This window comes from Cetorhinus maximus, chromosome 6 (genome assembly GCF_964194155.1).
Source record: "Cetorhinus maximus chromosome 6, sCetMax3.hap1.1, whole genome shotgun sequence".
In the NCBI taxonomy this organism is placed as follows: Eukaryota; Metazoa; Chordata; class Chondrichthyes; order Lamniformes; family Cetorhinidae; genus Cetorhinus; species Cetorhinus maximus.
In genome coordinates, this window is record NC_135884.1 from 97,444,101 (window position 1) to 97,470,709 (window position 26,609).

Consider the following 26,609-nt stretch of genomic DNA (forward strand, 5'->3'; position numbering starts at 1 on the left):
ATTATACTTGTTGGGGATCATTGATCCATAAGGTTGGCAACAATGACAAAAATGGAAATTTATTAAATTAAGGACTAAGACTGTGCAAGGGCATTTCAGATATCACAAGTTTAAAGTTTGTTCTGGCACCTCGCTCATTTTGGTATTGAAAGGATTGTACCACGCACTTAACATTTGTTCCTAATTGTTTGGACGTAATGCAGCAAATTAAAATGATCCTATGGCATAGGTCCATTTGAATGACGAGGTAATTTACATTTATGGTGAGAATTTTTATTTGTGCAAAACCAAAATTTAGAAAGTGCAGTTGGCCAAATGCTCTTTCCAAATCTTTTGTGCCTTACGCTTTGGTGCTAAAATATCAGTTGCCATTTTGTACAGTGGATGCAAATGTTCCAACAGTGAACCAGACAAGTTTCTGCAGGAGGTTGATGTTGAGTGCAAAAGGTGTGTGGGTTCTTGGATCATTTACTGCTTATTCATTGTTATCTCCCGGACTCTTGTCTTTGATTTGCCTTGGTCATAACAATGTCCCAGCTTTATTTTTTTTCTTCAGGATCTGTATTTTTGTTCCCCTCAAGAGATTACTTGCTGCTGGTGGGTGGGGTGGGGAACATTGGTCATGTGTTGACTAATTGAAATATATCAAACAGACAGATGTGAAAGACCAGCTAGTCTTTTTCGAATGAGGCATTCGGGCGTATCTTGTACTAATAACAGACAAATGAATGGGGCTGTGGGCTTCAGACCTGATTTTTTTTATTTTGTGGCTTGTTGGTTCCTGCAAATTATAGACATTACTTGTGGTGGTAGTTTCCAAATCACTGTGGTTTAAAGAAAACTATAGCAGTGAACTGAACGAATCCAACCACACAACTACCAAGGATTTTTTTTCAGGTATATTGGGCAGTAAATCTGAGCTTCTGTACAGGGAGCAAGTTGAAAAGTGCACAGCTATTTATATTGCTACAGTAATATAATAGAATAGATTGGGTAAGTGAATCAACATTTAAACAAATGGCTGTCTGTCAAGTACTTCATATGCTTTTTTTTAGCATATGCAAAATTTAGTTGCTTCTTCAGCAATCTTCACACCTTGCAAAGCCAGAGTAAATTTGGTACCAGATCAACTATATGAGGGAAAACAGTGATAATCTAGGTGAGCACTTGTTTCTTTAGCATTACTATAGATCTGAAACTACTTATACTTGCAATTGAGAGGAAAAGTGGCGGAATTTATTTTTTTTGCAAAAAGGGTCGCTAACAGAGAACCAGTGGAGCAACAATTTGCATATATTTCATGAAGTATCCATGTCAATTTTTTTGTACAATTGAGTAATTTGTTTTCACAGTGTTATTTTTCATGCACTGGAGACCAAATTTGAATATATAAATATTGGTGTTTTAAAGGGAAGCGTTCACTTGAATAGTAAAAACCCGTGTTTGCCTAGATAGCATTCAGTCGTAATTTATTTTGACTGGTTGCAATAGTTGTTCCTAAGGCTTCCATGTATGATTTGTGTAGTGTAGAGTAATGGGCATAACATTATCAGCTTGTACCTCATTTCTTAATATGTTTAGAGAATAGTTGGTGTTTGGAATGCAGCATATTGTTGATTTATACCCATGCTTTTTGTTATCTGCGTTGCCATTGCCTTCTGGTAAACATTGAGATTATCTGACTAGTTGGCAGAGCTGATTTGTATGTAATTTGGCCAAATATGGTGGTTTATCTTGTACCAGGATTGTTTGGTGAGATTCATATTTAGATGCTTTTCTAAGGTGGCTGCTACAATAAAGGAGAGAGATTTTTTTTCTGAAGCTTTTTTTCTGAAAACCAGCTCAAGTCATTCTGATGTATTTTTTCTGCATTTTTTTGTTTAAAGTTGAACATCATTCTTAAGTTACTATCAATCAGTGCATGTTGCAGAATTGAGGTGGGTGATATCTTGGACCAGTCAAACAAAATGCAACTTTCTGTGACAATGAGGGCCAATAGTTTTGATTTCAGCATCAATTGATGCACGTGCCTCAAATAGGCGTAAGAGCCGCAAGCTTTAAAAGCTAACAAACATTGTATTTGATTCCACGTATGGTTATTCACTTAAAAGGAATTTTTTAAAATATAATTTAAAGGGGTATTTGAAGTTATTGGGCTCTGGGTTACATAAAGATTCAGCTATAATTTTCAAATCGCATACCATCTAAACAAAATTTGGCTTTGGCATTGAATGAGAACTTTTTGAAGATTAGCATATATGTTCTGAAACTTCACCACTTAATTTTGACTGAATCTAATATATGTTTTTCTTCCTTGGTGACAGATGAAGGTTGGCTGGAAGTAGTACAGTCCCTGATCAGAGTTATTCCTCTAGAAGATCCTTTAGGGCCAGCTGTCATTACTTTACTACTTGATGAGTGTCCACTGCCAACCAAAGTAAGTGGTGTATTATTTCCAGACCAATGCTATTGTTTGTCCTTGCTTTTTAAAATAACTGACTCATGTTAATATTTTCAAAGTTGTATTTAAAAGAGAATTTTATAATCTCTAGTTAAAGATGGAATTATCAGGAATGTTTGAGCACTGCACTGCAATGTTATCGACCAAGAGCAGGAGTAGCCTATGTGGCTCTTCTGGCCTGCTCTGCCGTTTGATACAATCTTGGCTTATCATTTACCTCGACACCACTTTCTCGTCCACTCTCTATAATCCCTCGATTTCCTGTTGGACAAAAAATTGATCTATCTCAGCCTTGAATACATTCAATGGTTGCAGTATCCACAACCTTCTGAGAATCCTAAACATTGATAACCCTCTCAGTGAAGAAAATTATCCTCATTGCAGTCTTAAATGATTGACTCCTCCCCCACCCCCCCTTAACCAGAGGCTCTGCCCATGTTCTAGGTTCCCCAGGTGGGGGAAACGAGTGTCTACCCTGTTGAGCCCCTACAGAGTCTTCTATACTTAAATGAAATTACCTCTCTCCTTTAATCTGTAGAGAGTATAGGCCCAATTTATTCAGGCTGTTATCATGGGACAACCCCCTCACCCCAGGGGCCAATCTACTGAACCTTCACTTTACCACCTCCCCAAGTCCAGTGTATCTTTCCTCAAATATGGAGACCAAAACTATGCACAGTGCTCCATGTGTGGTCTCACCAAAGCTTTATACATGTTTGGCATTTTCTAAATTGATAAATTAAATCAATATTGAACCCTGTGATATATATCTGGTTTATTGTTTCTAAAATATTAACATGCACCATGTTTAGTTCTGGGAAAATTAAACAGTAGAAAATGGATAAATGCAGTTAGAGCAGCTTGGAATCTATTACACTTAAAGGTTGGGGCCCTATTGCTTTGAGTTTAACAGCTAGAAAGGTAAGATCATAAAACAGCAGGTGGGCTTACTTAACGGGAGATGTGGTGTCTACACTGCTGCAAAGAAGTGCAGCCCAGAGAGATGTTTTGTTTTGGGAGTTGGAGCTAAATTAGTTTAAAAGCATTTGGTGAACCCTGAAATGCTCTGCCGTCATGAAGATGTGTGGAATTTAAGAAGGTTCTCTGGCTTTGTTTGTTTGTTGGGAGACTGAGTGTTCGGCAGCAGGGGAAGAGGATACCGAAAGGGTACTGTTTGCAGGATCCAGGCAGTTAGTGCTCAGAACAATGGCTTGGGAGCCATTTGGCGCTGCTGAAAGTTGCACTTTTGACGTCGTGTGTTTTACAGCTCACAGAAGCCCAGGGAGCTTTTAGCAACTCCAGGCAGTTGGGGCTCATAAGTGCTGGGGACCTGAGAAGGTGGTGGAAAGTCATTGGTTCTGTGCCAGTCTGTTGGGGCTCAAAGCCCCAGGAGCCATTTATAGCTCAGTGCAGCCAGGAGACTGAAGAAACCCTGGGGCAGTGCCAGCTTAGTGAAGCTTGTGCTCTGTGAAAGGGTTGGAAGTGTGCCAGTAGTTAGAGGTGAGAATGTAGCTTTGTGAATTCCGTAGATCGTAGTCTCAGGAGGAGGGATTGAACTATCGGGAGGTGAGCAGTTGTGGTGGCGGCAGCCATCTGATTTGGAGCAGCTATTGAGGGAATTCAGTGGCTAGATCTTCAAAGTTGAAATCGCTTCTGAGGGAAACAGTTTTAACACATTTGAGACTCATATTGGTCACTGATGCCTGGTGTGACTCGATGGTCACTGATGCCTGGGTGGTGTTGCTGAGAAATCTGTAGAATCTGTTTTGGTCGCATCTGCCTTTTAATGTGCAGTGGGGTGTGTTTGGCCACAGTTTGCTTGTTAATTGATATTTACTTCATGTTAATTCTGAATGTTGGAGTATAAGATAGATATTGTAGATTGTTTTACTCCTTATAGAGTAAAGTTTGTTTTGTTTGCTTAAAACTGGAATCTTGTGGCTTCGTTCCCTTTATTTAGAAGTACCTGGGATTTCAAACTTTGTCCACTTTAAACAAAAAGTCACTGGCCCTTAACTGGATCGTAACAATCCATAACAATTTCAAACTATTATATCATGAGATGTAATATTGAATTAAATGGGCAACTTTTAAAATTGAAACAAATCTGTAAAGTTTCAAAAGCATCTCACCAAACACAATAGATGTAAAACATAAATAGATTGTTCATTTAACGCACCCAGCCCCTAGCGGGACCACTGAGGGAGCTCAATAGCAGATGGTTTGGCTGCTCTTTCACAATTATAAACAAGGAGTTGGAAATGGGCTGTTCATGTGACCAAAGCAAGCTCATGTAATTCAAAATTTTAAGAATATATATCAACCTTTGACTAATAAGTAAATGGACTCTTTTTTAAAAGTTTTTTTGCAAGATTGTTTTGTTGGGGTATGGATCAGTCAGTGAGTGTTTTGATTTTCTATATTTGGGTTTTTGTGGGCAGGGCGTTTGGGGGAGTGGGGGGGGTGTGGCAGTGCTCAAACAGACTGCACACCCCATGGAGGCAAAGTTCCCTGTATTATCTTATTCAGGATATTATTTTTTTATACTAAATGCAGTTAAATGCTGCAAATCTGAAAGTGACTTTGTAGTACAGTCGTACTTTTTAATATTGCATCAGTGCTCATCGGTTACTTGAGTGCTTCAATGGAATTCAGTTCATTGGCTGTAAAATGGATGCTGCCTCAGGGATTGTGACTACCGGGAACCTTCAGGAAAGGATGAGCACAGGAACCTGCTGGTGCTTCACTGTAGCAAAATGGTCTGTGTGAATCTTGGGAAGAATCCTGTTCAGGGAAGCTACCATTTGCATTGTTAGTGACCCAAAATAAAAATAATGGACACAAATGTGTCTAGTGTTGGTTGGGGCAGATTAACCGAAACCCGAACAAAATCTCAATCCTATCGGCCTTAGGGAATCCTGGGACTAGCTAACTTGCTCTTGCAGCGAGCCTACATGGATTTGACAGGCCAAGTGGTGGCCACCTGTGCTGTAAACATTCTAGATCCTAATGGGCCCCTGGCAGCCTGTAAATGGAAATGAATCTAAGCATCTGGTATATCATGGTGCAGTAGCCTCAGGCGTATTATGCAAGTTGTGTCTGTTTTCTTAAAGTTGTGGAACAATGTATATAAATTTGGTAACTCTAATTGCAGAACCTTTCTCAACATAGCCTTTCAATTCTTAAAGATCACGACTATTTAACCAGAATAAATGCTATGAAAGACTAGTATTTTCCTGTCAGGCAAATTGATTTTATATGGTTCTAAGTGAGACATCTGCCTGTATAGTTCTGTTTATTTTCCCATCATGCATCATTCCTATGCTATTAAAATGAGCTAGTTAATACTGATGCTTTCATTTAACCTGTGCTTTCTAGTTCAGAGCTGGAGCTCTTGTCCACCTGATATCTGCCTTGTGTTCGAAGTTAAACCAGTTTCCATAAGTAGGCAATGTATTATAAGCAGTAGTCTCTCTTTCAATCTGTGCTGTTAGTTAACTCTGAATTTTAGCATGCTTTGGGATTACCCACCCTGCATTCACCTTAAGTATAAAAATACCACAGGTAGATTACTACCTACAAGTTAAATATATTTGTCAAAATGAAAACTCTACACAAAAGCAGAACAGTGGACACTAGTAATCAAACTATATACACCATTTGGTCTGATCTAAGAGTGGACAGTGACTATCATCTTTGTATTTTAAAATTCGTATTTTTCAGACAACTAGCCCTGCTTTGAATGTGACTTGTATTTGAGGGAATTGATAACTGGTGATAAAACCAAGAGTAGCAAAGTTTCCATGGAATTTAATGCTGTGTTTTGATGTAGCAAATTGATTTTGATTAACACTTGATTAAGTAATAAATGTGAAAATACACTAACTGGTTTTGTAATTTGTTTTTTAAGGATGCATTACAGAAGCTGTCAGAAATGTTGAATTTAAGTGCATCTCTAGCAAAGCAAGATGCTTGCAAACCAGCTAAGCACCGCAACACTACTGCAGTACTGGGATGCCTGGCTGAAAAGCTAGCAGGTACGTCAACCAGTTTTTTAGCCCAAGTTTCTTGGGTTTACTTGGTCAAGCATAATTATCATATGTACTTCAATTGACCTTTGGTTAAACACAATGTTAAAATATGTCTAGTTACTGCATAATCAATGTGTGTAAGAATTGGTGGTTTACAAAACAGTGAAAGATGGAGCATCTAAAAAAAATCTGTGCAAGTAATTTGGAAAATAACCAAATTTGAGAGATTAGCAGGGATGTGCCATACTGTGAAGTATCCTTGAGACCTTACTTTTGAGCAAGATGCAAGTGGGGCACTAAATTAAGCTTCTGTTCATAACTGAATGTTCTTGATGTTCATTACTGAGTATCTTACCGCTTGTAGGTGCAGATGATTTGTGAATATCCAAAAACTGAGTGGAAAATTTCCCTTGCGCTGTTGTGCAGAAAGTATGATTCATCAGAAAGGGCAGGTGGAGGGTTCTATTGTAGCACATTGGATACTAAAGTTGTTGAATACTAATTTCATCCTAATGCAGTGATCGCATGCTATCACAACTGCTTCGCAGAATGCACTTGTAGCTCAAATCTTAAATCATACATGAAGCAGTATATTGATGCATTTCTACCTGGTGTACATGTTACTTGCAGGAGCACCTGCTGATGCCGCTTGTTTTGCTCATATTGATAACATTACTGCCCTGCACTGTATATCTTAAATTGTCAAACTGTAGCCCTTGGCTTGCAACTTTCAAATAATGATGCCTGATTTGAGTGATATTTTAGCATCCCTCAACAGCCTCAATTAAAATTACCAATTACTTTTGGGGGCAAAGGGAAAGATGGAATTTTGAGCATAGTTGTTTTTCAAAAGCAGCAGATTTGCTGTTAGTTAATATAATTTTCCTCCAAGATTCCGATGGTAGAGGATAATTTTATTGGCTACCATCCATACTAACTTATCACCTTAGTATTTTTGTACTCTGCAAGTCTTCAAATAGTCTTTTTTTGGTGAAAACTGTCAAACTACTTCTGATGGCCTGATGGACAGAGGAAGTGGTTGGTATATCTCAACCAGTTGGATTAAAAGATCCCAAAATCAGCTACTGCAGGATTTTTTTTTTCTCTCACTATTGAGTTCTGGAGAGCTACCATTGACCTTGATCTAAGGAGAGGAAAAATCATCCAAGGATCCTGCTCATGATTCTACAGGAGTACTGCTTAAAAGTGCACATAGTCATCTATTGAGAAAAATAAACAATCTTGGACATAGTGTTCTCTCTGAAAGAATAGCTTTTGACATTCATTCTTAGCAATTCTCTGAAATAGCATAGCAAGCCACTCGTAGCCATACAAAGAATAACAAGAACAGCATTGTTGAGAGCATCTTCACACATTACAGTGGTCAAGAAAAGTTCGCCACCAAATCGCAGGGAAATTTAAGGGGGTAATAAATGGCAGCCTTTCCAGTGATTTCCACTTCCAAAGAATGTGTTAGTGCTTCCGAAGAGTGGGAGAAAGGGAAAGCAAAATTTACCAAGAATGATCTGATCCATTTGATGAAGGTTGGTTTTATTCTTAAAAAGGTTATTCTCACTGTGAAAAACAGACCATAAAGGCAGTTGCTTTCTTTGCAAATGGAAATCAATCCTTCAGTTACATGTGAAATTTTAAGTGTGCTTCTGATGCTTAAACAAAAGATATACATGTAACTACTGCACCATTGGGAGCTGCATTGGGCATTATCAAACTTTCACTTTTTCTGCAGTGCAGTAACAGTGACTTGGGACAAGATGTGTACCTACTAAGTTAGATATGTGCCATTGATGAAGATTCTGACAACACATAGTTTTGAATTGTACTCTATTCTCATCCAGTGTATTAACTTAATTGGCAAATCTCAACAGCAGAAAATAGCAATTTTTGAAATGAAAGAAGTGCACATTCCTTCAAAAATTATGGAATTCTGATTAATTTTCAATGATAACATAGATTTCTGTGGAGATGGTGCAAATTATTTGATAAACCTTCTAACATTTACAGGTCCTGCCAGCATAGGTCTTCTCAGTCCGGGGACATTGGAATACTTACTGGAAAGTTTGGTGAGTACTGGGGATATAGATGTAGTAAATCTCTTAAGAGCCTATGAACCTTAGATGGGGTAAATGAAGGTATTCCTACATTTTTGAGATCAGTGAATGTTTTAATTTGTGACACTTGGCGTTTTTGGACCATATCTGTACTTTATTTAAAGCTGATTGGGTGTATACTTTGTGTAATCTGGACTGCACTTTGATCAAATTGTTGTTAATTGCTGACCAAACCAGTAAAGGAGATATTGGAATTGATGACCAAATGTTTGATCAAGTAGGTAGGTTTTAAGAAGAGTCTTAAACAAAGAGAGAAGTGGAGAGATTTAGCTAAGGAATTCCAGAGCTTGAAGCTTAGATTGTTGAAGGCACCAGTGCAGTGGTTGGAGGATGCGCAAGAAACCAGAGTTTGAGGAATGCAGAGCTCTTGGGGATTTGTGGTGCTGCAGGCAAGAGTGCAATAGTTACCATACTTGTCTTAATGGTAGTGTGCCACCCTAAAGCTGCAGCTGTCTTTATTGTGGTGGTGCATCCATACATTGGTGTTAGGTATGGAACTCTAGGATATTGGCACAGTGCTTATATATGCCCAAGTTGTGATGATGTTTGACTCAGAACTGATGGTGTTCCCATAATAGTGGTACTCCTGTCCTCACTGGAGTTTGCAGGGGAAGGAATTTGCTGTTGAAGTAATTAATCCTGGTGAGTTGCTGCAGTGCATCCTGTGGATAATGCAACTGTAGTGTGATGGTGGGGTGTCTGGACATGGATTACACATTGTGGCAATTGTATGTAAAAGAGTAAAAGATATTCTTCACAAGAACAACTACTACAGTTGGCTACAGTCATAAATTTTGGATATCAATTTAATTTTGAAAGCAGTCAGTGGTCATTTTGAAATTTAGTACAGCTTCTTTATAATGAAGAAGCTGACTTGTCTTGCAGGTAGGTTCATGTACAGTCCAGACACGTGTATGAACTTGTGCAATTGAAACCATGGTAGTCCTAAATTAAACACACCACCTTGGCTACCTATATGTGATGACAAGTCAGTAATCTCATAGAATGGTTTAGGTGATGTCATAAACCATCAGAATAAACCTTTGGCAGTTTATAATCTTAACACTTAAGGTGATGAGAGAACTAAGCTAACCAATAGAGTTCTGTGCTGTATTCTGGTCTCTATTCGTGTCAAGGATATAGAAAAAAATAAATTTACAAGGTTAATGTCAGAAGTGAGGGGTTATAACTATCAGTTGACACTGAAGAAGCAGTGGCTCATTTCTCTAGGAAAGAGAGGGCTGAGGTGACTTGACAGGCCTTTAAAATCGCAAAGGAATTCGATAGAATACATGTCGATAAAGTGTGGGTGCTCAAAACCAGAAGCCATAAATATGCTGGTCAATTCAATCGGAAGTAAGGGGTTACTTCTTTATTCAGTGGTAAAATGTGGAACTTGCTATTCCATGCAATAGTTGAGGCAATAACATAAGTACAATTTGAAAGGAATCAAGATAAGTACATGAGGGAAGAAGGAATAGAAGGATGTGTTGCTGAGATGAAAGGTAGAAGGAGGCTTGTGTGGAACATATTGGCATAGACCTGTTAAGCTGAATGACCTGTTTCTATCTGTAAATATCAAGTGTGCAGCATCTTTACTTAAATACACGTTGTGACCTTAAAGAAACATGGCTGCTCTTTGACAGCTGAATAATTGTGCATTATATGGAGAACACTTCTGTCATTATAAAACAGTATCATCATACTGTGAATAGTGCTATTGTACTACAGTAAGAGGCTCACAAGTTATTCTGCATCTTCCGCTGGAAAATTGAGCTCAAAATTTGAGGATTTGGTCATTATTTTGCAAAAAAATTCTAAATACTTAGTACAAAACTGTAGCAAGAATTTAATCACATTTGGCACTGCTATAGAAATTATTGCTGTGTTGTGGAAAATTGAGGGTTTTTTCATGTGCAGTTTCTGTAGCAAAAGCTTAATTAGGGCTATATTTGATACCTTGAAACCACCTAGCCAGTAGTTCTTTAGCAGACAAGTAACTAGAATTTGCATCGGTGCTAATAATATTGATAAATGAGTTAATATAGCCAAACAGGAATAAAGGAAGGACACAAATTAACTCTGCAGCCCCTTGATGAATAAACAGTCTTTGAAGCTCTTTCTCTTAAATTCTTGGAGCAGCAAGGCCTTCCGTATTCTCGTGTGGTTAGACCATGCCTGCAGCACTGAGAGCAGTTCTGGGCACCGCACCTTAGGAAGGCTGTATTGGCTTTGGAGGGTGCAGGGTCAGTTTACCAGAATGGCACCTGGATTCTTAGGTTAAATTGTGAGGTAAGATTAAACAAATAAGTGTAGTGTTTGCTGGAATCTGGATGGTTAAGAGGGGGTTTGATATTAAAGGGAACACACAGGTTAGACAGAGAAACTGTTTCCACTGGGGAGTCTGGATCTGGGGATATGGTCTAAAAATTATGAAATTAGAAAACCGTTTTACACAGTGTGGTAGAAGTTTGTAACTCTTCAGCAAAAAGCAATTGGTGCTAGATCAAATGTCAATTTTAAATCTGAGATTTAGATTTTTTGTTAGCCAAAGATATTAAAAGATTGGGCAAACGGAGTTCCGTCACAGATCAAACATGATCTCGTTGAATGGTGGAATGTGCAGGAGGAGCTAAATGGCATTCTCCTGTTATGTTCCTGAGAGTCTTAGTGTGGAGTATTTGTCTTTTTGAAGTATGAATAATTTTCATCTGTCACGTATCTTGCTTAATTGAAACCAATTTCCTGAAAACTGCTTGTAGTGATATTTGTTACAAGATGTACAGTAAAAAATATCTATCATGTACAGTTTCCTATTGACTTGTTTAGCCTCTGAATATAATTCCAGAAGTTTTGTTGACATGAGGACCAATATTTTTAAGTAAACAAAACAGTCATTCATTGAGGCCATAGTTGACCTAAACTGAGTAATTTTATCATTTGAAGCTGAGATGTAATTACTTTTATATTCACTTATGGTTAAATCCATACGAGGCTATAACCTATTGCAAGATGATGGGTAGACAGTTTCTTTCGCCTTGCTTGTTTTCAGGTAGAATATTTCAAATAGAATATGTACTTGAGTACAAACCAGTAGAATTTGATTCTATTTTTGATTATTTGAATGCAAGTATTGTAGTAATTGAATTAGTTAGCTTTGCCCCTTTTTTTAATCCAAGCATGTTAAAGAATTTTAATTTATCTAGTATCTTTCACATTATCTGGACATCCCAAAGTATTTCGCAGCCAATGAGCTACTTCTGAAGTGTAGTCACTGTTTTCAAACCAATTTATTTTTATGCTCAATATCAGGCACAAGCTATGAAAATATGTTTTCTCCTTGCATATCCTTTGGCAAGATAAGTGTGCTTCTCAATGCACAAAGTCCAAATTGTTTCATTGTCTTTTATTTTAAAATTACACTTTCAAAATATTTGTGACATAACAATTAAATCCATGTAAATTTATATTTACTTTTTGACTCTTTTTTAATATTGCAGAGTGGACAGTCTCACCCCACAGTCATGCTTTTCTCCCTTATTGCCCTGGAAAAGTTTGCACAAACAAGTAAGTTTTTGCTTATATAGAAACAAAACCTTTTATAAGTGTAGTGATAGAATAATTTTTTTAAACAATGTAAACTTGCCGTTAAATTATTTGCCATGCTGTGTTGTATTAACTCGCTGCCATTCATGTTTAGTTTGAAAATGAGATGATTCACAGCAACCCTTAAAAGTAATTGAGTTTCAGCCCTGCAGAAGTCTTCCAAAATTGAAGCTTGTTCTCCTAGGCACTGCTGATGGCAACACAGAAAAAACTCAATACTTCGTGTGCATGTCTAGAACCTCTGTCTCTGCTTGCAATTCTTTGAGCTGACTTGGTGATTATGCCCATCAGCATTTGAGGATCTTGTCTAACTGCTTCAGCCACTCCCTATGTGCAGAGCACCCTGGAATTTCATTATAACCCATGGTCTTGTACATCTTGCAAAGTTATGGCATGTAACAGGACCAGCCAACTCTGTTCAGTTGCACTAAAGTCAAGTTGGCTTATTGGAAGTTCAGTCAGCCAACAATGTAATTAGTTTATTTTGTGCTTTGCATTTGATAAACTTGTATTAATTAGTTCATGAATTTCCACAACTATACACTTACCACTATAGGAGTGCAGCATTCATGTATGAGTTAAACCTAAACATAATCTATTGGAGAACATTTTTTTTTTTGCTGTAAGTATTTGTTCCATCCTTCCTCCTTTGAAGCAATACAAGATACACTGAGACTTGCTATTGTCTACCCATAAATACTTGGATGTAGATGAGAATGGAACAATGAGTCATGAAACTTCCACTGAACCTCTTTAAAGCACCAGGCCTCCACTCGCCAGCCATCATGATTCAGTAACACAGTTAAGGTTTGAGAAATCTTGTGTTCGGAGACCTATTTCCAACATTGTGATGGAGCAACTTGGAACACCAATAATCTATACCATCTTGTGTCTCTGATTATTTCCCTCATACTCCTGATTTCCTTTCTCTCTCAACCCTTCTATCCAAAAATAAATCTCACTGGTGTTCCAATATGATTCCAAATAATTTCTGTCCAAATTGTGCATATTTTATTAGAATTCTTTTAATGTAGGTTAATTATTTTGCCTTATCTTTGGAATGATAGAGTACAAATTCTCAACTAATCTAAATGCGCACACTTAAATTTGCAAACAGTGGTTAAATGCTGTGAGATCAAACCTTCAGGAATATACTCAACAAGAGTTGACAAGCTCTTTAGTTACAAACCTTTAGTAAGAAAAAAAAAGCAATTGCTGGGAAGCAAAGAAAAACCAAAGCTATGAACTGGCAGCAGCTAGTCAGGACATGAGTGACGAACATGGATTCATGTCTCGGCTGTGACCCTTTAGGACTATTTTGATGTATATCTACTTGCATTTAACAGAAAGTTGCTTAGTTTGTATATTGTCTTAAAGCCAAACCTTTTTTCCTTCTCTGAAATCTTATCAATGGCTTATGTTTATAACAGTTGCTTTTACAAGGCAGGCATTATTACACCCTGTTCTTAATCCATTAATACTTGTAACCTTTAGTATAAACAACCTGATCCAATAATTCTCTTGTATGGTACTGTAGTATCATGAGATCTCAATCCATATTTATTGGCTGTTAAATGTCTCACTGAAAAGATGGATTTCCACCAATATAGCTATATGAAAATTACAAGTCTGGATGAAATTTATTACATAAAATTTACAACACTAAAACAGGCCATTCAATCTAACAGGTCCATTTGGTGTTTACCCTTTGTAGGAACCTCCTGTCTTTACTTTATCTCACCACCCCTCACCCTTCTATTCCTTTCTCCCTAATGTCTCTATGCTATTAGCCACAATCACTTTATCTGGCAGTGAGTTATATATTCACGCTATTAAGTAAAGTTTGATCCGACTTCCTCATTGAATTTATCAGTGACTATTTATTTATGGCCCCTAGTCTTGGACTTCCCATAAGTGGAATCACCTCCACATCTACCCTCTTGACCCCCTTCATAATTAATAAAACTCTATCAGGTCACCTTTTCAGTCTTACCCTTTTCAGGTTTTCTTGACAGAGTTCTCTCAGTTCTGGTATCATCCTCTTTTGCACTTACCCAGTCTCCTATATCCTTTTTTATATAACTACAAGTATTATCAAATGAAAGCGTTCATGAGGAACTGAGGACCTTCTGGCTAAGTTTGCAGATGATACAAAGATAGGTGGAGGGACAGGTAGTATTGAGGATGCGGGGAGGCTGCAGAGGGATTTGGACAGGTTAGGAGAATGGGCAAAGAAGTGGCAGATGGAATACAACGTGGGGGAATGTGAGGTCATGCACTTTGGTAGGAAGAATAGAGGCATAGACTATTTTCTAAATGGCGAGAGAATTCATAAATCTGGAGTGCAAAGGGACTTTGGAGTCCTGGTCCAGGATTCTCTTAAGGTTAACTTGCAGGTTGAGTCGGTAGTTAGGAAGGCAAATGCAATGTTGGCATTTATTTCGAGAGGACTAGAATATAAAAGCAGGGATGTGCTGCTGAGGCTTTATAAGGCTCTGGTCAGACCACATTTAGAATATTGTGAGCAATTTTGGGCCCCGTATCTCAGGAAGGTTGTGCCGGCCCTGGAGAGGGTTCAGAGGAGGTTCACGAGAACGATCCCAGGAATGAAAGGCTTAACATATGAGGAACGTTTGAGGATTTTGGGTCTATACTCGATGGAGTTTAGAAGGATTAAGGAGGATCTGATTGAAACTTACAGAATACTGAAAGGCCTGGATAGAGTTGATGTGGGGAAGATGTTTCCATTAGTAGGAGAGACTAGGACCCGAGGGCACAGCCTCAGAGTAAAGGGAAGACCTTTTAGAACAGAGATGAGGAGAAAGTTCTTTAGCCAGAGAGTGGTGAATCTATGGAATTCATTGCCACAGAAGGCTGTGGAGGCCAGGTCATTGAGTATATTTAAGACCGAGATAGATAGGTTCTTGATTGGTAAGGGGATTAAAGGTTATGGGGGGAAGGCGGGAGAATGGGGTTGAGAAACTTATCAGCCATGATTGAATGGCGGAGCAGACTCGATGGGCCGAATGGCCTAATTTCTGCTCCTATGTCGTATGGTTTTATGTGGGTAAAGCATGCATCTTCATTACTTAAATTAATTATCAACAGCAGGTATTTGTTGAAACAATGCAATTTTTAATTGCAGGTGAAAATAAATTAACAGTCTCTGAATCGTGTATTAGTGATCAACTACTTATGCTGGAGTCTTGGGTAAATCACACGGATTACCTGAAACGGCAAGTTGGCTTCTGTGCACAGTGGAGCCTGGATAATTTGTGTAAGTTTGAGATCTTTTGCTTGCTTGTCACAAACTAAAACATTTGGCCACATTCAGATGGAAACTTGTAATTTTATTAACATTACAGCCTATGAAGATTATTCATATAATGGCAGCTTTAGTAAGTAAAACTGCAAGGTGCAATATTATCAATCCTTACTGCTGGGGTATGAGGAGTAACTATGAATCTAAAGACGTCATCCACAAATTTCCTTGCATTTCATACAAGACAGGCTCCAAGGATGCCTCCTTTCCCCATTTCTGCTCCGCGTTTTTCATCTGAGAAAATAATTCTCACTGCTATGAACTGAATTCTAACATAGATGGAGAGGTGTGCAGGTATGAACCTTGTCTCTTTGGCATAGGGTGATCACCACCCCAGTTCTTGCCTGAAGGAGTTCAACAATCAGCATTCACTGCTCCACTAATCTCTGATAAGAGCCACTTCATAACTTCTTTGAAATGTCAGCTTGTGTATCCCAATGATTTTGATCAAGTTGTTTGGCTACAGCTTTCAATCGAAAGTCAAAGAATCCTAAAACTTTTAAATTGTTCTTTTTTTTTAATGCATGGTGATGAAAGGAAAAGAAAGGGAATAGGGTCAACTATACTGATTCAGAATGAAATTGCCTGTTGTGGTTTTGATGCAATGCTATCCTGGTATTATGGTGCTGTTTTGCTATTCAGTCATTAAGCATCATGTTTTGGTAGAAAACACATTAACATTACAGTTTTTAAAAAAATACTGTTTCAATGTTGTTTTAGTTCAACATAGACATCTTATTCTTGTTACTTCAGTATCAATGATCATAAAAAAGTGATTTAAGTTGTACTTACCCCCAAAAACCTACTTTACAATAAACCAGAAAATCTTAGTCTTGGTGGATTTATTGCTTCTGAATTTAGTGCATGCATCTCGAAATAAATACTGATTGCAAAACCATCGTAATCAGCGCTATCAAGTTTCCCTCATAGATTTGGTCTGTCTGGCACACATCATCTGCCATGTCATAACATTGTCCTACTTAGCTCATGCACCCACCACCCCCACCTCTTTTTAGAATTTTAAAGTTTAGGACTTGCAACTACTATAGGTAACCATTTCATATCCTGGTGCATAAGTTTATTATTTGGGATCCTGACACTCCGGTTCAACTGTGATCCAAGTTTGGATCAAAATACGTCCATACTTGGACCACGTTCTTTTGTAAAGCAACAGTTGTTTAGTCTCAATAAATTCATTCATCAAAACTCATTTACTTTGTTAGTATGATTAAGCATTATGAAGATCAGCACTTGGATGCCTTTTCAACCTTCTTGTCAATGGCACAGGGGAGCTCCCTGGATGAGGATGCAAGTACCCTTGAGTGATCCAGCTACTCAGTGGTGTTTGGGGATTCGGTGTCTGCGCAGGATACAAGTGCCACTGCAGTCCAAAAAGTGTTGTTTTTTTCTTAATATTATAAATCATATTTCCTTTTGCTTTTGGTTACTTTTGTAAACAGCTGCAGATTTCAAATGAATGCTGAGCATGGAGAACAAGCATTTGTTCATTCAATTCCTTTGTTCTCATTTACCTTTGTTCTTGTAGCTGGAGCTAGCTTTAAGTAATATGATTAAGAAAATCTAAAAGCAGCTACTTGTTTAGAGGATGTAAAAATTGTATATCACAGTTGATTCTATGCCAATCACAGCATAAATAGTTTAGAATTGACTAACTCTTCATATCCTTGCTACTCATCTGAAGAACACAATGTGTTTGTGGATGTTGTTCCCTTTGTTGCAACCTGTTCTGTCTAATTTTTTTTTATATATAATGCAGTTTTGAAACCGAAAAGGCAGTTCACATATGAGAAAGTAAATCTCAGTCACGTTAATGCTATGTTGAACAGCAATGACGTTAGTGAATACCTCAAAATTTCACCAGATGGACTAGAGGTGAGTGTGTATGTTTTTGTTCATTTGCTACATGAGAATTAATTTTATTTTCATGACTTTTGTTGTATATAAGGTCACATGAAATTTGGATTTTGCTCAAATTGCCATTCAAAATGTTCAAAATTCAAATATGTTGCCAATGTCAAATCTAAATTGAATAGAATGTTTGTCTCCAATCTGATAGAAAAAATATATAGGCAGATATTTTATGCAATCTGAGTAATGCACCACACAATTTACATTGATTGTGATGTTTCAAAAGGAAATTACACAGACTGCCCCCTTCACTCCTGATCATCGGAGCGACTACCTTGCTGTCAGACTATAATCAAGCCAGAGTTATTTACCAAACTTTTTACACAATCGCATCAAGACAATAGAACGCAAGAGATGCAGTACAAAAACTTATGAATGGGTTCAACTTTGTGTTTGTTGAGTGTTATCTTAAACAGTCTGATGATCTGCAGTACTTTGACACACTTTAAACTTCACACAATTTCCTTGTACTTCGCAATTTATACAATTAACATTAATCTAGTGCTTAAATTTTACTAATTTTATGACCAGATTATATTTTCAAAGGCAAATTTGAATAGAGGTCTAGAAGATTTTTGTGATTTATAAATTGGATTATACATAAATGTATCAACTATAAAATAGTTATGAAGAATTCTATGCAGTTAACTTTAAAAAAAAGAGCAACTGTCAAACTGCAATCTGTGCACCAGTACCAACATGGCTCTACAACGGGATGAAAACAGAAAAAATAGCAGCCACCAGAAAGAAAGAAGGAACCCCAACAAAAATCTTTTAATAAGAGCTGAATGAGCACCTGAAGAACCCAGGTAGAATTTACTTTTGGACACAATCGTCAATCAGGGTGTAAATTGCACTTGCTTCCCCAAGTGAAGCTATGGTTCCCACTTCTGCTGAAGTTCTGCTCAAATTCCTTTGCATAATCACAAACTCAAAACTTCATGAACCCCCAGCGCAATTGGGCACAGTTTTAGAATATTGTTTTCCCCCCCTACTTGAGTTAAAAAGTTCCTTTGTAACCTGATGCAGTTTTATTAATACCACTGAAAATGGGTTATCACAAGTATTGTTAAGCAGTGTCCACCCTACCGTTTCTGAATAAACTGGGTTTTTAAATATTGTAAATGACTTCAAAAAAGTTATACAGAACCATTTACTAGTTTCACTGTACAGTAGTCAGTGCCTTAGTAAATTAAAATTCAATATTTAAAAACTTCTAAAAAAAAGCTTGTTTGTGCCCTTATGCCAAAAAAGGTTAAAATCTTTTCCCACCTATTTCTATTATTTTTAAAGTTATTTCCATCTATTGTTTATTCTCCACCTTTTTAGCCCATTTCGATCCCTTCCCCCTACCCCACCCCCACTAGGGCCACTGTCACTTGCCCGCCCTGCTCTCTACCCTTAGTGTCACCATTAACACATTCCTTAGCTAATATCAACACCCCTTTGTCCTTTTGTCTATGACATCTTTGGCAATCTCTTCTTTGCCTCCACCTATCGCTGGCCCTCTATCCAGCTCTACCTGTTCCACCCCCCTCAAACAGCTTATATTTCACCTCATTTCTATTTTTCTTTAGTTCTGATGAAGAGTCATACAGACTCAAAACGTTAACTGTCTTCCTCTCCACAGAGCTGTCAGACCTCCTGAGTTTTTTCAGCTATTTTTGTTTTTGTTTCAGATTTCCAGCATCCGCAGTATTTTGCTTTTATATTAAAATTAAGAGCCGCTTCAAAGGGCTGGGAACAGGCACAATTTGCAGAAACTTGCTATGCTGATTAATTTGATCATGGTGTATGGCCAATTTTGTGGCAGGGCCAGCTTCCAGCATGGTTTTTTTTTCATTAAAACCAATGCAAAAATGGTTACCGAAACACGTTTTGCGCTGGATGTAATTTGTGCTTGGAATTCATCTTGGGCTGATTTGGCCCAATTTCAGACACATTTTGCTAGTGGAAACTCTACCCCCACCCTCTACTGACAATCCATTGAGCTGTGGAGCCCAAGCAAAATTTCAAAAGGGGAGGTCAAATCCAATTCAAGTTTGGTTAGAGAGTGGTGATTTTTCAGAATTTTTTATCCAGGTGGGACATAGATCACTGAGGTGACAGAAGAACCTAAAAAGGTTTCAATGTCCTTTATTTTTAATTACATTTAAAAGCCACCTGTTTATTTTTATGGGAAACAACAACAGCATATCTCAGAGGTGAATCCTGTTTTAGGATATTAGCAGGCCCTTGCACGAACCTGGTTTTTAACGCTTGTAGTTAGTAATGAATTGCAAGCTGACTTTTTTTTTGATCTGAATAGAATTGGTCTAATGAAGGCAAAATCCTTCAATTTATCTACAAGCTTGCTAGGTTTTAATCCTAAAGATGGAAGAGCTTTTGCATGGCAAACATTTTACTGTTAAATTCAAACATGTGCATGGGAATTATTCCAGTTGTTTAATTCATGAATGTCCAAACTATGGCCTGTCAGCTATATCCATTGTGACCCCTAGCGTTTTGGCCATGGAGTTGCTTTGCCCTTTGTGTTAATTTCTTGCTGTCTGGTTTGCCCTATTTGAATTTTGTCAGCTTGATGATTTGGAAAGGGTTTGGTAGCTTTTCACATTGGTGGATAAAGCATAAGTAGTACCTCAAATCTGTTTATGTCCACAGTTAAGAGACATATACAAACAAATGGTTTAAATTTTACATGGCTCCCAGTACTTCATGGTATGCACCCTATTGTCTCACATACATAACTGAATTAATTCTACATCTGTTTATTTTATCTCCTGATGTGTGAGGTAAATATATCATGTAATACCTTGCCATACAAACAAGCACTCTGGTTTGATCCCCTAGTCTTTAGCTGATCTCAGAGCATTAAGAAGCATGTTACAGTTAGCATTGACTCTCCTGTGCCAGAAAGGGAAAACTTAGCTCTGATTCCTGCTGCCAATTACCAGCACTTAACTCTCTGGAAACTGAACATGAAAACTGGGTTAAATTTGGCTGTGATGCCTTCCATTGCTGAATCACCTAGGAGCAACATGAATTTGCAGCTTCAGGAGTGAGAGGAAGATGGGGAAAATTAGAATGGAGAATTTTTTAAAGATTTCTCTCTTTCCATCTTCCTTTCTGGTTGGCTTTGTCTAGTTTCTCACAGTATGAAATAGTTAATGCAGTTTATAAAACTGAAGTGCTGGAATTGCAGATTAGACCAAGTGAAGTTGCAGAATCTACCCTTTAAAAAAGATGGAAGTATCCACTTCCAATTTACGTAGATCTACCAAATTCTTGGTTTTCTCTTACTGCCGACCTAATACAAAATTTAAAAATTGTCTGCCTGTTGACACAGTGTTGAACCCTGCTGATGAAGATGAGATTAAATAAGCATGGGTTGAACCTGTGCAACTTAGCAGTTCTACCTTAAAATTGTCCAACATAAATACTGACTTTGATTTGAAAATGTTTATTTCCACACAGTGTAAATTTGCCAAAAATACCAAGGTTCATACTTGCATGCCAGAAGATTGTAACTTCATTGATGCTGTTCCTTTAGCATTGCTTACAGCTGTTTGTCGTTAAAGTATTTTTGTACTTCCTGTTACTGTGTCTGTGACTGCCTCAGAGCAATGGGACCTGATTGTGTCTCTACAACATTCTGGAAGGGATTGGAAAAACAAAATGTGCTTTGAATTTAATTCATAGGCTAAGCATTCACATCAGGTCCATATTTCATGTGAAAGGAATTGAATTGGACTTGATGTTAGCGTGAGTGCATGTGCTTCATCTAGTTCAATAAATTATCAGTATGACCAGTCACTTCTTGAATTTGGAGCAGTTTACATGGCTTTAGTGTTAAAACATCTAATAAAAGGATCTATTTGAATAGTGAAACAGTTTGCTGAACTTGTAAGGTAGATGTTCATAGTATGCAAAATAAACATTGTTTAAATTGTGACTTTGGGATGACCCGTTTGGTTGTATCCTAAAAAGATAGGAGCAGGAGTAAACTGTTTGGCGATTTCATTAGATCATGGCCGATCTGTACTTCGAGACCATTAATCCATCTTTGTCCCATATCCCTTTATAACCTTGCCTAACTAAAATCTCTCAATCTCCGTCTTGAGAATTTTGGTTCAACCTTTGTATCCACAACCTCTTGGGAGTTCCAGATTTCCTCCAGCGATTGTGTGGAAGCCTACTTCCTGATTTCACCTACCTCTAATTTTATGATTACCCTTTGTTTGGATTCTCCCACCATAGGGAATATGAACTGCCCTCTTTCTAATTTCCATATCATTTTAATACCCAGATTAGATTGCCCTCAACTTTCTAAAGTCAAGACGATACAAGCCAAATTTGTGTGACCTGTTCTCCCAATTTAACCCTTTAAATCCTGGCATGATTTTAGTGAACTTGCATTGTATCCTTTCCAGGGTCAAAATAATCTTTTCTTGAGGTTGTGTCCGAAACTGAACATGGTATTCTAAATGGCATCTGACCATATATTATATAACTGAAGCATCACTATCTCAGTTTTGAATTTCAGTTTTGCAAGTATTGAGATTTGGCGCTCAAAATCCTAGGCTTAAATCTCGTCAGTTATTGCATAACTTAAACGTTCAACTTGTTTTGTTCTCTTGCAGGCGCGATGTGATGCGTCCTCATTTGAGAGTGTCCGATGTACGTTCTGTGTAGATTCTGGAGTATGGTACTATGAAGTAACTGTAATTACTTCTGGTGTAATGCAGATTGGTTGGGCGACCAAGGATAGTAAATTTCTTAATCATGTAAGTCAGCAAATACTCAAGTGAACCAAAAACTCTAATTTCACATTTCTTAAATTTTAAATTTTCATATGAAATCACAAAATTCCTGTAGATGGCACCACTAGATTCCTATTGATGAAATGTTGTGAATCAGTTCATTAAAATGTGTGTACAGGAGGTACTTTCTTTTTGAGTGTTGATAATTTGATTGCAGTGTGAGTGATAAATCAGCAGATTGCTCTGTAGCAGGGAAGAACCCAACCAAATCCAAATCTGCCTGACTGTCCATACATACACTTTCCAAAATGGTTAGCTAAGAGTGATAAGCCTCTTCAGTCTGTCTTTTTCTACTTGAGGGATTTGAGAACCTTTACATCCCAGTTGAGATTGGAAAATTCCATACATGTGAATCTAACAGCTTTGCTGGTTTGGATAAACTCACTGAAGCATTACAACCCCCTTTATTTGTAAACAAATGCAGTCAAAATGGTAGTCCGTCATAATTTATATATAGTCAACACTATTCAATTGAATACGTTTACCAAGCTGAAATCTCGCTGGATTTTCAAGCGTCTAACTTTAAGACCATTAAACATTTATTTCAGTAAATATATATATAATTATTGGTTGCAATATTCTGAAAATACTTCCTGGGTTCCAATGAAATAACTAACTTTTTTTTAAAAAGTGGACTACTTTAGTTAGTTATTGTGTGTGTTCTTTTAAAGGAGGGTTATGGGATTGGAGATGATGAATACTCATGTGCGTATGATGGCTGCCGGCAGCTGATTTGGTACAATGCCAGAAGTGAACCACACATCCACCCTTGCTGGAAAGAAGGTAGTATTAAATGCTGCTTGATCCAGCATACTGAATTTTATTTTGTAGCTTTGAAACTTCTGATTACTAAACACTGGGATTTGTTGAATCTCATTTGCTAATGTTAAAATTGGAATATACTTAACATTTCTCCATACACTTCTTGAAGGCTCTAAATAGCTGAACTATGCAGACCGTAAGGCCCTGGAGCTTGATTTCTGACCTTTGAGTTGTACTGGTCAATGTTCAGTCTGTAGACTGGGAATTGCAAAGTCAGCTAGGTTTCTGCTGAAGACTTGCTTTCTAATGGCATCACTCATGTGCTCGCTGAACTATATGAACTCCCAGTCTGGCATGACTCAGGTTTTTCAAATTCTCATCTTTGTTTTCAAACTCCTCTGTGGTCTTTCCCTCCCTAACTCTGTAATCTTCTCCAGTCCTACAACTTAGATGCTGTGCTCCTCCAATTCTGACCTCTTGTGTATTCCTGATAATTGCTCCACCATCATCGACTACATTCCAGCTTCCTTGGCCCTAAGCTCTGGAATTCCCTCCCTAAAACACTCTGGCTTTCTACTCCTCTCTGTTCCTTTAAGGCACTCCATAAAACCTATCTTTCTGATCCACCTCTCCTTGAAATGAGGGATCTTGAGGTATCAAATTTTCTAATGTTAAAATTGGAATATAATTAAACAATTTTCCCCTCACTTCTTGAAAATTTAGTAAGTACCTGATCTATACAGACCAGATCTGGTTAACTAATGCCCTTCAGGGAAGGAATCCCACCATCTTTACCCAGGCTGGCCGAAATGTGACTCGACACCCATAAAACAATGTGGTTGATTCCTAGCTAGCTGCCTCTGAACTAACATCTGGGGACTTGTGCCAAAAATGGGAGAGCTGTCCCACAAACCTGTCAAGCAATAGCATAACATAGTTATATTCACAAAATCATACTCATCAGCTAACATCCCAGGCTCCCCCATCTGCATCTCTTGGTATGTCCTGTTGGCAAAGCAGACCCTCTGGAGTGGCAGCACAGTAGCATAGAGTCATGAGGTAATGGGCACGGGAGTCCTCAATCTTGGTTTTGGACTCTTTGAAGTCTCATGGCATCAGGTAAAACCTGGGAAAGGAAATCTGCTGATTGCCCCCTCACAGCTGATGAATCAGTACACCTCCATGTTGGCAACACCACTTGGGGTAACAGGGTGTAGAATGTACTCTGGGTTGGGAGACTTTAATCACAGAGACTCTGTAGCACCATTACTGACTGAGCTGGCTCAGTTCTGAAAGACACAGCTGCCAGACTGGGCCTGTAACAAGTGGTGAGAGAACCAATGCAAAGGGAAAAACCTATTTGACCTCATCCCCACTGATGCGTCTGTCCAAGATCATGTTTGAGTGACCTCCTTTTGGAGATAGTCCTGCCTTCTTGCTGAGCACTTCCTCCATTGTATTGTGTGGCACCATATTGTACTAAATGAGAGAGATTCAGAACAGATCTAGCAGATCAAAACTAGACCTCCAGGAGGCGCTCTGAGCCATCAGCAACAGAATTGTATCCAACCACAATCTGTAACCTCAGCCTGCCATTTCCCTCACTCTACCATTGTCATCAAGCCTGGAGACCAACCCTGGTTCAGTGAAATGTAGAAGAGCATAAGCAGTGCCAGGCATAATTTAAAAACAAGGTGCCATGTGATGAAGCTACAACATGGGCTACAGCTAAACAGTGGAAGGAACATGACATATACATAGCTAAGCAATCCCACAACCAACAGACCAGATCAAAACTGTGGCCTTGCCACATCCAGTTGTGAATGGTGATGGACAATTTAAATAATTAATGGGAAGAGGAGCAGGCTGAATATCCATGATGGCAGAGCCTAGCATGTTAGTACAGAAGGCAAAGCTGAAACATTTGTAACTATCTTCAACCATAAATCTTGAGTGGATGATCCATCTCTGCCTCCTACGGTTCACACCATCACATGCCAATCTTTAACTAAATCGATTCACTGTGATATCAAGAAACCACTGGATACAGCACAGGCTTTGGGCCCGAGCAACATTCTGGCCGCAGTACTGAACATTTGTGCTCCAGAAGTAGCTTCACCTCTTGCCAAGCTGCCCCAGTAGAGCTACAACACTGGCATCTATGCAACAAAATGGAAAATAGCCCAGGAATGCCCTGTCCACAAAAAACAGGACAAATCCAACCTGGCTAAGTATTGGCCCATCACAGGTCCTCTGCTGTTATACCTCAGCATGGTGGGTTTAGCCATATGGGTTGACATGAGGGAAGGTATACTGCTGGTGGGTTGAGGAGGCCCCTGAATAAAGGCAGGCTTGGGTTGGAGTAGACCTTTGCCAATAGCTTGCCTGTTGCAATGATCCTCCTGAGGTGTGAGGGAGAGGGGGGCAGCAATATTACTTGGGGCTGGGAGTCAGGAGAGCTAAGCTGGTCAAAGAGTACCTGTGATGTGCATTGAGTTGTACATTGATAAGTTTGGTGTGGGCAGATTGGTACCATACTGGTGCACAATATTCTGCAGATGATTGTGATGGCAAGAGCAGAGGTCCTTGGAGTATTAGTAATTAAATTAAGTAAATTAACTCTGTGTAATATCTCTCATTTCACTCCTGTTTTATTGTGAGAAAGTTACATTGCGAATTCAAAAATATATTCATCTCTGAATTGTTGTGGACTTTATCCAGAAACATTATATCCTTCATGTTGAATTCAAGGCGACCAGTATTTTATGATTTGTGTAGATTTTTCACTGGTAACATGTCTTATTCTCTTTCCCTGCAGGGGACACAATAGGATTTCTTTTAGACTTGAATAAGAAGGCAATGATTTTCTATCTTAATGGAAATCAGCTACCCCCAGAGAAGCAAGTCTTTTCATCAGCCACGTAAGTAAACTTAAATGCAGCGACTGGTTAGGATCTGGAAAGCACTGCCTGAGAATGTGGAGGAGGCTGATCCAATCATGGCCTACAAAGGGGATTGTATAGCTATTTGAAAATAAAAAATTGCAGAGCTATTGGGCGTTGGGGGGGGGGGGTGGGATGCAAGGGAGTTACTCCTGCAGAGAGCTTGCAGGGATATGATGGTTCGATTGGCCCCTCTGTTGTGACTGGAGATCATCGTGCAAGTGATAAAGTCAGGAAGGGAGTCTTTAACATTGACTGCAGATCACATGAAGTCTCATCGTATCCAATCAAACAGTGGGTAAGGAAACCTCGTGCTGTTTACCACCTACAGCCCTTGCTCAGCTGATGAATCAAAATTTCTCCTTGTTAAACACTAATTGGAAGAAGCACTTGAGGGTAGCAGGAGCGCAATATTATTCTGGGTGTATCACCCACTAAAGGATGGGGCAGAAATGGACGTGAAGAGTGCAAGAGACAATGGGAGAGAAACTGAGATAGAACATATGAATTAGGAGCAGGAGTAGGCCACTTGGCTCCTCAAGCCTGCTCTGCCATTCCATAAGATCCTGGCTGATCTGATTGTAACCTGAACTCCACTTTCCTGCCT

General features: G+C 38.5%; 1 protein-coding gene across 1 annotated transcript in view; it reads left to right on the forward strand.

Moving 5' to 3' along the window:
• rspry1 (ring finger and SPRY domain containing 1) overlaps nucleotides 1–26,609 on the forward strand; it is a 70,283-nt gene that overhangs the window by 27,948 nt on the left and 15,726 nt on the right. Inside the window, exons 3-11 of the mRNA XM_078544143.1 lie at nucleotides 2,325–2,437; nucleotides 6,372–6,498; nucleotides 8,515–8,573; nucleotides 12,122–12,188; nucleotides 15,373–15,504; nucleotides 17,327–17,442; nucleotides 22,119–22,262; nucleotides 22,970–23,081; nucleotides 25,879–25,981. Of these exons, the coding sequence (XP_078400269.1) occupies nucleotides 2,325–2,437; nucleotides 6,372–6,498; nucleotides 8,515–8,573; nucleotides 12,122–12,188; nucleotides 15,373–15,504; nucleotides 17,327–17,442; nucleotides 22,119–22,262; nucleotides 22,970–23,081; nucleotides 25,879–25,981 (973 nt within the window). The remainder of the gene's footprint in view (nucleotides 1–2,324; nucleotides 2,438–6,371; nucleotides 6,499–8,514; nucleotides 8,574–12,121; nucleotides 12,189–15,372; nucleotides 15,505–17,326; nucleotides 17,443–22,118; nucleotides 22,263–22,969; nucleotides 23,082–25,878; nucleotides 25,982–26,609) is intronic.